The sequence below is a fragment of the Bubalus bubalis genome, chromosome 8 (genome assembly GCF_019923935.1).
Source record: "Bubalus bubalis isolate 160015118507 breed Murrah chromosome 8, NDDB_SH_1, whole genome shotgun sequence".
In the NCBI taxonomy this organism is placed as follows: Eukaryota; Metazoa; Chordata; class Mammalia; order Artiodactyla; family Bovidae; genus Bubalus; species Bubalus bubalis.
Window position 1 is genome coordinate 15,286,685 of NC_059164.1, and position 11,905 is coordinate 15,298,589.

Genomic DNA, 11,905 nt, shown 5'->3' on the forward strand with positions numbered 1-11,905 from the left:
CAAGAGTACTGGAGTGGGGTGCCATTGCCTTCTCCATTAGTTCTGGCTGGTTGGTCATAATTAGGAGTACAGTAGATGTTTACTTTTTTAAAAAGTGAAATTGTCAGCTATTAGTTTTTCATGTGTTCTTTTAGCTAAATTTAACTCTGGTAATTGAAATTAATACTTAATTACTAGGTGAAAGATGTGCTTCTTCTGTCTTGATGAGTTGTCTAAAGGTAGATTGTCTTTATTAGCTGTTATAGGTTTCTTTTTTTCATAAGATGAATACGAACTGCTCTCTGACATTTCATTTTCTCTGTGGCCCCAAAACTGGAAAACCTTGGCTTCAGATTAATGCCCATTAGATCACTGAGGATAGAGGCTTTTTCTGCTTTGTTCATGTGAAGATAAGGATGGTATCCTGAACAGAGCTAAAAGCAATATATGAAAACTCAAAGCAAGCATAGGTGAAATGTGGAACGTCACAGCTGCCAGAGAAAATACAGCTTTCGGAAAAGTCTGGCAGGAAATTGAAGTTGTTAATGAGAAGGAATCTAAAGTAAATTTAAGGGAAAGAAAGTATTCCTTTTCACCATGGCTTAGGGGTAAAAGAACTAAGCATTTTTTGTTCAGTTTTGGGTTCTTTCTTGCCTTTTTTTTTTTTTTACTTTTAAGGAAATAAATACATGTTTTAGTTGAAGGCCAGGCAGAGAATAAGCGGTTTTAATTTTCAGATAGATAGGTATACTAAAATGGCATCTGAATTCACAGTGCAGTGCTAGATTGGAAGCACCAAGCTCAGTATTATTTTAAATGTGATTGAGCAGTTTTGGTGTGTATTTGGAATGAGTAAATATATTTTGTCAACCTAGAAGTTTTAATTGTTGGGAGAAAGAAATATTTGCATCATTTTTTGACTTTACTGCATTCAACCAGGGAGGTGAATTGATTGCTCTTAGGTCTTTAAACTTAAGTAAGAGAGAATTACACTTCCCTGGCCAGGCATAATAGTACACAGTGCGTATGTATGTCATTGGTAGAAGCCAGTTTAAATTAATGGAGCTTCCATCAACTATTTTATCTGTATCCTCATTAGGAGCTGGCTTTTGGCAAAAAGGTGGCCTGTTTCTTCCCTTGTGACTCACACTCACATGTTGCCTAGAATCTTCAGGCTAAGCCAGGAAAATTTTAAAAACTGAAATAATTTATGTTTTCTTTTTAGGGTTCTCCTTTAGATGTTCTTAAAGATGAAAGAGTTCAGTACTGGATTGAGAATTATAGAAATTTGTTAGATGCCTGGAGGTTTTGGCACAAACGAGCTGAATTTGATATTCACAGGAGTAAGTTGGATCCCAGTTCTAAGCCTTTAGCACAGGTAAGTGTACTGTTTTGAAGAGAATCAAATTGTAACGTGTACCTAATAGCCCAGCCAAAAAAAGAGAAGTGTTTACAGCATGTTATATAGGGTGAATTGAGGGTTCAATTTAATAAATTGCTATTAATAAACTCGTTCTTTGCTCATGTTGACTTCCCACTGATGTCTTAGACTATACTTTGTCTTTAGTTTTCGTGTTTTTTTGATCCTACACTTTCTAACAGTCCTCTCAGTGTCTTGCACTTTAATCTAACACAGAACAAACCACAGCAGGCCTAGAGGATCTTAGGCAAACCTAACTGAGTCCTAAGACTGACTGAGTGAGGCTTTCTAGTCTATTCCAAGACCTTTCAAATTTTAACTACTGTATGTTCTTAACACTTTGCACTTGGGTATTGTGGTTTTATGCACTATTATATGTAATAAGGCAGGATTTGTTTAATGGTACATACATACATATCTATATGTCTAATTACACATAGAAATTTATGTTTTCAAGCAGTAGTTTAAAAAACATGAAATAAGCACTATTTAAATAAACAAGAATGTACTGTGTAGCACACTGTCTTGTTGTAACCCAAAAGACTCTAAAACTGAATTAACTTTGCTGTGCACTTAAAATTATACAGTATTGTAGATCAACTGTACTTTGACTTAAACAAAGCAGCATGAGATCAATTATTACATAAAGCACTTGACATGAGATCACTGTATCTGATTCCAAGCATTATATCTCATTAACAGTCAGGTATATCCTCGATGTGAGCACTGGATGGTGCTATTTTCCTGTTTTAGAAAGTTGACAAATTTCTGTTTGTATTAAAACAACCTGAATATTAATAAAGTAGTGTTACATGATATTTGTTACTGCTCTGTATCATAAGTGTTTGAGAGTCTAGGTGTTTAATATAAAGGTAAAGTGAATAGTTTATATTGCTATTATTCCTAAGTTTTAGCTATTTACTGTTATAGGCTCCCTAACTCCTTTTTATCTTAGGAAATGAGTATTTTCTTTACAAGAAAATTTTGTTCAGAATATTATATGTTTGAAATTTGTATCAGAAGTCATATTAGGATATTTTGTAATGTCCCAGCGTGAACTCTTATTTAGTCTTTGTTATTCCTAAAATTTGGAATCTAATGCTTCTGAGTTTTTCTGTACCTATCAGTGATGTTAGGAAGAATATAACTAAACAAAGTAACAAGAAGAAGTATTCAAATAATGTAACTGCTAAGTAGAAGTCTTAGAACTAACCAGCTTAGCAGATAACTTACAGTATACAATTTTGAAAATTATTGAAAAATAATTTGTTAGGATCAAACTTTAGTTATTTTAAATTTTATTCATGAAGTTTGCATTTTATTTATTTCTCCTTTCATTTGTTTTCTAGGTGTTTGTGAGTTGCAATTTTTGTGGAAAGTCTATCTCCTACAGCTGTTCCACTGTTCCCCATCAGGGCCGAGGTTTCAGTCAGTATGGTGTCAGTGGCTCACCAACGAAATCTAAAGTCACAAGTTGCCCTGGCTGTCGAAAACCCCTTCCTCGCTGTGCACTTTGCCTCATTAATATGGGAACACCTGTTTCTAGTTGTCCTGGTATGACATAATTCTATATAATAATTCAGTATACTTTTTTGAGCTGAAATTGTTTCTACATAATTGATTTAATAATGTTGTAAATAAAAGACATACCACCTTGGGTTTATATTATTTCTAAGAGCAAGCCACTTTGCTGGCTTGGCAGTTTTTGTGTTCTATAATTTATAAAATCTATACATTAAAAGTATAATCTCTATCCACAGTATCTCTAATCTCACATGCTTACCAGTTTAAAGTTTGTAAGAAGAGCTTAAATATTAAATAATCATATACTGTTTTCTTACCACTTTTTCTAAGAGGAGCTCCCTCAGATTTTATGTTTAAAAGTCCTGTGGCCTCATCTAGTAACAGATATCTTGTGTACATAAAGAACTTTTGATCGTCTCAAACCACTTTGACATTTTCTCTTACTTCATCTTCAAAATCTGCCTGTGAAAATATATAGGGAAAGTATTAACCTAGCAATCAGAGTCCTGTCCTTCTAAGTTTTGGTGTTGTTTCTGCTATGTCTGTCAGCTATCTTATAAATATATGTACTTTTTTAATGGTTAAAAATATTAGAATTATTGTATATTGCTTAACGTAAACATATAGAGAAAATTTTTGAGAACAGTAGATAATCGAATATAAATGTACCTAGTGGCTGGAGGCATTTCAGCTATTTATATAAGTTGAAAATCATACTAAAGCAAAAATTTTAATTAGAAACACTTGAATATCTGGCATAATGGTAAATGAATAAGGAATGAAGAACTGCATCTGATATCAGAATGCCTGTTTTAACAGTTCTGGCTCTGTAATGTTTAGTCTGTGAGATTGAAAGTCACTTTAACCCACTTACATACAGAGTGTTGGACTGGGAGATCCTCCTAGTTATGAAATTTTATAATTCTCTTCTGTAGCTTATTCTTCTAAGTAGACTGTTTTATTGTTACCTTAACATCTGAAAGAGATTTGCTAGTATCATTTCAAAATAGATCCTTTTTTAAAAACATGAATTTCTTCTATCTATTTTACTTATTTTTAGCAGTGTTGCTGCTCATGGGCTTTCTCTAGTTGCAGTAAGCGGGTGCTACTCCAGTGCGCGGGCTTCTCACTGTGGTGAGAGCACAGGCCCCAGGACGTGCGGCTTAGCAGCTGTGGCGCATGGCCTTAGTTGCCCTGTGGCACGTGGAGTCTTAGTTCCTGGAGCCAGGGATTGAACTCATGTCCCTTGCGTTGGCAGGTTGATTCCTAACCACTGGGCCCCAGGGAAGTCCCCCCCGCCTTTTTTTTTTTTTAACAAATGTAGTATGTAATGTTTTAAATGCACATTAGTCTTGACTTGTTTTAATCAAGGACTTTCACTTTTTACACTGCATGTTGATCACTTTTTTTATGGCCTTGAAGGAAAGCGTTAGTCCCTCAGTTGTGTTCAGCTCTTTATGATTACATGGACTATAGCCCGCCAGGTTCCTCTGTCCATAGAATTCTCCAGGCAAGAGTACTGGAGTGAGCTGCCGTCCTTCTCCATCTTCCCGACCCAGGGATTGAACCCAAGTCTCTCCCATTACAGACCGATTCTTTACCATCTGAGCCACCAGGGAAGGCATTGCTACTAATAAATAGAAAATAACAATTTGAAATAAAAATCTACTACAATGAAAGAACAAGGAAACAAAATATGGTGTCTAGTAAGTTCTATGTGAACTTAAATACTTAGAAATAATTGAACTTAATATGTCGTTTGGACCATAAGTCTCAGCAAATTGTACTGGCTAGAGTGCTATTGCTTTTTGCTAGATACTAGCTTTTCAGATTTTTCTATTTTTGAAATAGGTAAGAAAAGATATAACAGTTTTCTAGAATTTGAAGAAAATTAAACCATAAAGCATTTTAAGCTCTGTTATAGAGGCTATTGGAGAAGGCAATGGCACCCCACTCCAGTACTCTTGCCTGGAAAATCCCATGGACAGAGGAGCCTAGTGGGCTGCAGTCCATGGGGTCACCGAGAGTCAGACACGACTGAGTGAATTCACTTTCACTTTTCACTTTCATGCATTGGAGAAGGAAGTGGCAACCCACTCCAGTGTTCTTACCTAGAGAATCCCAGGGATGGGGGAGCCTGGTGGGCTGCCGTCTATGGGGTCGCACAGTCGGACACGACTGAAGCGACTTAGCAGCAGCAGCAGCAGCAGCATCATAGAGGCTATTAATTTAATGAAAACTCAACACCCAGGTTTATCAAGTCTTAAAACTTTCTCATATTTGCTTCAATTGTTTTTTTTTTTAAATTTGCTGCAGAAATAATTTCTTTATATAAATTTGAATACTTGTTTAATGCACTAAGTTAAGGCTGATTGCTAGGATGACTCAAAGATCCTCGTGGAGCTTATGGTATATAAATGTATAAATGAGCATGGATAGCTAACATAAAATAAATGATATGTTCTAGAAAATAAATACTAGTTCAGAATCTTTGGGGCTTCCCAGCTGGTGCCGGTGGTAAAGAATCCACCTGCCAGTGCAGGAGATGGAAGAGATGCAGATTCAAACCCTGAGTCAGGAAGATCCCCTGGGATAGGAAATGGTAACCCACTCCAGTATTCTTGCCTGGAGCATTCCATGGACAAGAGGAACCTGGCAGGCTACAGTCCATGGGCTTGTAAAAAGTTGGACACGACTGAGCAACTGAGCATGCCTGTCCACAGGTCCTTTTATCTGTCATTCCCAAATCTCTGTAAGATTTGAAAAGCCAAAGTTTAGGTTTGTTTGGGTGTTTTTTTTTTTTTTTGAATTTTCAAAATCTCATTTGGCAAAAGAAAAAAATCTGTTCAGAATTGACATGAGGTTATTAAAGTTTTTATGTCTCTTTGTGAACATTTGTATATTTCGTTGCAGAAATACTAATGTGTTTAATTACAGGATGCTGCCTACAGGGTTTTCTGTGGGGTGTAATTTAATATTTGCTCATTATTTTTCTAACATCCCTAAATATTTCAAATTCTGAAATACACTTGTCTCTCTAAGGTGAATAAGGGGTATTTTAGATATTTTATAAAGAAAATATTAGGAATTTTGAAAGAAGATAACATTGGTTCTATCTGAAAACCACCCCCCCCCCAAAAAAAATAAAGATGCCATTTAAGCTAGTCCTCTAAAGTTTGATAGATTTAAATATGTGAAGATTTTAGAGAAGCCTGCCCAGGTTGTAGACAGAGTACAAAGTATGTACTGGAGTAAAGAGATTGGTAAAGATGGTAATTACCGCGAGTCTGTGGAGACCACTGAGTAGATGAGTGTGACAGGGTCTGGGAAACAGTGTAGGGAAATCAGGGGAGCCTGACTCTGATCTTTAAAGGCAGATTGGACTGAGTTAATTACGGAGTAGTAAGCATTTTCTTTTTTTATTCTGTAAAAGCAGAAGACTCTTGAATTCTGAAATAAAATAGGACCTAATAGAAATCAAATACTGGCTCATGGCAGTGTAAAGATTCAGGTGTCCAAACCTCCTTGTAGCTCTGTCTGCAGTTAGAGATGGCATCCATCCATCATGCTTTGTGATGCAACTGCCCAGAGTTTCCATAAGTTTATTTAACTGAGGGTTGCAAAGTTTTACACGGAGTTGTGCTTTCAAAGTTGGACTTCTTTTGAAGTGTCTCATTGAATTTATAAGTATACATATTTAGTTATGTTTACAAATTATAAACTAATATTTAGCATTATATAAACATTATCTCTTTAACAGTGTTTTAGTGCCTGTTTTTCTAAGTACTAGAAATGTTACAGTAAACAAAACAGACAAAAATCCCTGCCCTTATAGAGCTTAACTTTTCGGTGTGATACATTTGTAAATGTTAGATTATAGATTAGTTTATTATTATTCTTACTGTCATCATCAACAATTGTTATTGTTATTCTAGTTAGTGCCTAAGTGAAACTCTGGTTTCCCCTTACCTATTCTGTGGCACTTACCTTCATGATTTACTATAAATCATTTAAATTTAAAAGCTGTTTGATGGACTTTCCTGGCAATTGAGTGGTTAAGACTCTGCTTCCACTGCAAGGGGTGCAGGATCCATCCCTGGTGGGGACGTAAGATCATGCATGCTGTTTGGCATGACCAAATATATAAAATTTAAAAATAAAAATTATTTTTAAAAATTGAAAAATAAAATAAGAGCTGTTTGATCTTTAAAAGCCTTCTCACAGGGCAGTGAGGTAGTGCTGTTATTTTAAGCTTTATCAGAAGCCAAGACTTAATCTGTCCTGGATTCAGTCTGTTTTCTCTATGGATTAGAAGTTACAAAAACAAAGAGGAAATCACCAGTGAGAACTATACACAAAAGTATAAAATGCTTTATCCTTAAAGGTCTTTATTTTCTTTCTCCCCTCTTCTCCTTCCTTTCATTATTAATCATTTTTGTTAAGCTTTTAGGAAGAATTTCAGTGTGTATATATCTTAAATCCTTGAACCACCATTATATCCTTTCATCTTCATACCATTACAAAAAGAGATAAGTATATTAAAAAATTGTTTGCAAGGCTGTCCCAGCAGTAGTGTGATCAGCAATGACCCAGGTGAACTTCTGAATATAGCATTATGTCTTAATAGGTACACAGTTGCTTATTTAAGCTTAATATTTTTACTTGTCTTTCTATCCTTTTCTCTATATATGGTCATAAAATATTGTGATTTGCTGTTTTAGAATGAAATGAAACATATTAAGGTGGCCAAAATTAATAGAATGAGGATTTTTCAAGCATTGCAAGTTACATAAATGTGTGTGTGTGAATGTAAATGTGTAAATAACATTTTTCTTCAATTTCTTGTGGACTCTAGTACAAATGTATAGAAATGCACTCATCACGTACCGTGATAAATCAGTCATCAGTGAGTCTCCCACCCTGCTTAAGATAATACTGTCTGTACCAGTGCCTTGGGTCATTTCTCCGTGCCTCTTCACATCTCTATGGGCTCCTCTTCAAAGGTCACTACTGTCCTAAATCATCTATTAATTTCGTCTCTTGCTTGTCTGTGTAGTTTTATCATGCATTTACTTTTGTCTGTGTTTTAAACTCTATAAATGAATCAAATGGCATATATGCTTTGACTTGCCATTTTTACTTGGCATTCGAGTTTTCTTGTTTTTTAGTTTCAGTTGTGCTGATGAATGTAGTTGTGATTTATTCATTTTTATTACTACTTACCATTTATGACTGTAACACAAATTCTTCCATTGGACATTTGTTTCTTTCCAGATTTTTACTATTATGAACATTCCTGCATATTTCTCCTTCACTATGCACAGAAGTTTCTTTAGTTCATTTTCATGGAAGCCAAGCGATTCCCTCACGATTCAGTGTAAGGAATCTGCCTGCAAATCAGGAGACGTGGGTTCAGTTCCTGGACTGGGAAGATCCCCTGGAGAAGGAAATGGCAACTCATCCCAGTATTCTTGCCTAGAGAATATATGGGTAGAGGAGCCTGGCAGACTACAGTCCATGGGGTCTTAAGAGTTGGACAGGACTCAGTGACTAAATCGCCAGAGAGTTGCTGAGTCATACTGTTTGCTAATGTTTTATTTAGGATTTTATGTCTGTTCAGGAGGGAGATTGGCCTATAATCTTCTTTTTTATGTTACCTTTGTCTGGTTTTGTTAGCAAAGTTATACCTGCCTTATGAAAGGCATTGGGGAATTTCCACTCTTTTCCTATACTTTGGAAAGATGTGTGTGCATGCTAAGTCACTTCAGTTGTGTCTGACTCTCTGTGGCCCTGTGGACTGTACCCTGCCAGTTGGGTTACAGTTTCGTCCTCCAGGGGATCTTCCCAACCCAGGGATTAAACCCATGTCTCTCATGTCTCCTGCACTGGCAGGTGGGTTCTTTACCACTGGTGCCAATTGGGAAGCCCTGAAGTTTGTGTAGATGAAAATTACCTGTTCCTTCAATGTTTGGTAGAACTCACCTGTAAACCAAACTTGGTGTTTTCTCTATGAGAAGATTTTTAAACTACTGATTATTTCTCTAAAATTGTTAATTCAGATTACTTCTTTTTTTTTTGCTCACTCCTGGAGTTTATTGTCCACTTGGTGCAAGGCACAGGGTCATGGGGTGTGAGGAAGGAGCATTCGTGTGGCTCGGATAGCAGAGAGTGGGATTCTCTCAACTTCCTTTTTGGTGTTTTGCTGTTTTGCTATTAAAAAGTGAACTGCTTCCCTTGACTGTAGCCTGCTTGGTCTTGGGGAGAGGAGGGGAAAGGAGGGTACAGGGCAGGGGGAGGAAGAGGGCTCTAATGAGCCTAGCGCCTTGAAAGGAAGCCTGGCAGCTGGTGGTGGTCACTCAGGACGGGGGCGTGCAGTTGGTTTTGCCAGGCTGGCTGCTGGGCTGCTGCTTCCCCACAGCTTCCTGAGCCAGGTCACATGTGATCATGCTGGTGGAGGCCTGGGCAGACTCCCGAGTGCTCTGGGGACTCCAGCACTGTGGCCATGAACGGGAGAGTGGACTTCCCGAAGAAGAAGCTAGCCCACCAGTGTCCCGGGTCTGCTTTGGGGAGACCCGGGTGGTGGGGGATGGCTTCCCCAGGGTACTCGGCACTTCCGCAGGAGCTGTTACTGGAAGTGGAGCCCAGGCGGCGCCGGTAGTAGTTGTGGGTGGCCATGAGCGAGCCGCTGGAGGGGATGGCTGCCATGCTCTTGCTTGCGGGCTGGTGGAAACCTCGGCGGCGACCCCTCCAGGGCCTCGGCGTAAGATCACGGACAGTGGGCACGGGGGCGCTAGGCCACAGACCCCATCTGCATAAGAAAAAGCGGGAGGCCACTCCACAAACTAGACGCGAGGGCCCGGATTACTTCCTAGTAGGTTTCATAATGTCTGTTTTTCCACTTATTATTGACTATTAAAAATACAAGAAATTCTGGTTATTATTTTTCAATCTAAACTACATTCTAACATTAAAACTGGTATTTCAATATGATGTGTGATTTGTATTTTGACATAAATTCAGATTTACCTTTTAAGAAATTTTGAATCAAGTATTATGCAAGAGTTAATGAAGATCATTGTTTTTCACCCATAGGAGGATCCAAATCAGATGAAAAAGTAGACTTGAGCAAGGACAAAAAATTAGCTCAGTTTAACAACTGGTTTACATGGTGTCACAATTGCAGGCACGGTGGACATGCCGGACACATGCTTAGTTGGTTCAGGTAATCGGTACATTCCTTCTTCAGTAGGCTTGGGGTTACAGGAGGCAAAGCAGAGGGCCTTCTAAACACTTCAGCTTTATACAGCCAGAGGATGGATGGATTTGTTTTTTACTGTCACTTAAGTTAACACAGATGGCGCAGACATTTGTATCACTAGTTTGTGTAATCTTAAACTATAAAATTAATGCTTACAATTTAAGAAACTTTAATAAATGTACGGGTTAAATGTATGAAAAGCATTATTTAACTTTATTTGGGGAGAGGATATATTTACAGTTTTTTACAACTGACTGAATATCCCATCATATATAATGTCTAGTATGTATGTGAGTTAAATGATAGAATCCTTGTCAAACTCCTGTAATAGTTATCTTTTATATAAGCTTGTTATGTAGAAAATAAACATTTCATACAAAGGAGACTCAAGATCGTATTTAACGTTTACTTTGAGGGCTTCCCTTATAGCTCAGTTGGTAAATAATCCGCCTGCAATGCAGGAGATCCAGGTCCGATTCGTGGGTCGGGAAGACCCCCTGGAGAAGGGATAGGCTGCCCACTCCAGTATTCTCGGGCTTCCCTTGTGGCTCAGCTGGTAAAGAATCCGACTGCAATGTGGGAGACCTGGGTTTAGATCCCTGGGTTGGGACGATCCCCTGAAGAAGGGAAAGGCTGCCCAGTCCAGTATTCTGGCCTGGAGAATTCCATGGACTGTATGGGGGTCCAAAGTCCGTGGGGGTCACAAAGAGTCGGACACCACTGAGCGACCTTCATTTTCACTTTGAGTGGTATCAGTGGCCCTGTACGCTTCATTGCTATAACTTTTGCACCCAGTTTGTCACATTGGCTTAAATCTAAACTCTGAACACAGATTGTTATGGTCATAACTGTAAATGAGATATATTTAGAAAGTAAAGCTGTTCTTTTTTCAGTAACTTTTCCCCCATGTTCAGCTTGGTGCTTATTTCTAGTTTAATGCTTTTGGTCTTCAGGTTTTAATTCCTGTATCTTGCAAGATGCCGTTTTGAAAAATTGCATTATAGATATGAATAGGCTATATGATAAATGTGTGTACGTATGTGTAGTTTAGATTTTTAACTGTGACTTGACTTGTGTTTCAGGGATCACGCCGAGTGTCCCGTGTCTGCATGCACGTGTAAATGTATGCAGTTGGACACAACAGGGAATCTGGTTCCCGCAGAGACTGTCCAGCCATAAAATGCTGTCACCTAAAGAGGAACCTTCAAGTGCAGAGCTTCCTAATAGATGTCCTTCATAGCTCAGAAACATACCTCAGAACAAGTCACTCATGACTTTCCTGTAATGGGAAAATAAATCATTCTATCAAATCAGCAATTTGATGTTTGAGTGATTTTGATGTACTACACAGAGACAAATGCTGCTGAAATGAACCTCAGAGTGTGAGCATGAATTCTGTTCAGTAGGTTGAAGATGTTCATTTTGGAAAGAACTTCCTCGGGTTTTGTTGAAATTATGAATGTTCTGCAAGCAGTTTCTGGAATCACTAAGAACAGACCTTGAACCATACCTGTTATGTTGAAATTGGATATCTTTCAGTAAAATCTGCACACTTTTGAAATAGAATAATATGAATAATTTAGTGGTTCAGACAGTAGTTTAAGCTCAACCATGCTTAGTTTCCTTTCAGATAATATTGTGGGTTTTTACTTTTAGAATTAGAAAGACCACCCCCCCCCCACCCTACACTGGAGAATTATTTCTCAATGTATGATTGATACATA

The 11,905-nt window shown here is 37.8% G+C and overlaps 1 protein-coding gene and 1 pseudogene across 8 annotated transcripts in view; one reads left to right on the forward strand and one right to left on the reverse strand.

Annotated features, from left to right (window-relative positions):
• MIOS (meiosis regulator for oocyte development) overlaps nt 1-11,498 on the forward strand; it is a 35,738-nt gene extending 24,240 nt beyond the window's left edge. For all 8 annotated transcript variants that reach the window (XM_025290892.3, XM_025290888.3, XM_025290891.3 and 5 more), the window contains exons 9-12: nt 1,205-1,357; nt 2,749-2,953; nt 10,016-10,145; nt 11,264-11,498. In XM_025290892.3, coding sequence (XP_025146677.1) covers nt 1,205-1,357; nt 2,749-2,953; nt 10,016-10,145; nt 11,264-11,360 — 585 coding nt within the window. In that variant the 3' untranslated portion in view covers nt 11,361-11,498. The remainder of the gene's footprint in view (nt 1-1,204; nt 1,358-2,748; nt 2,954-10,015; nt 10,146-11,263) is intronic.
• Nucleotides 8,991-9,756, reverse strand: LOC102403139 (annotated as a pseudogene).
• Nucleotides 11,499-11,905: the final 407 nt, after the last annotated feature.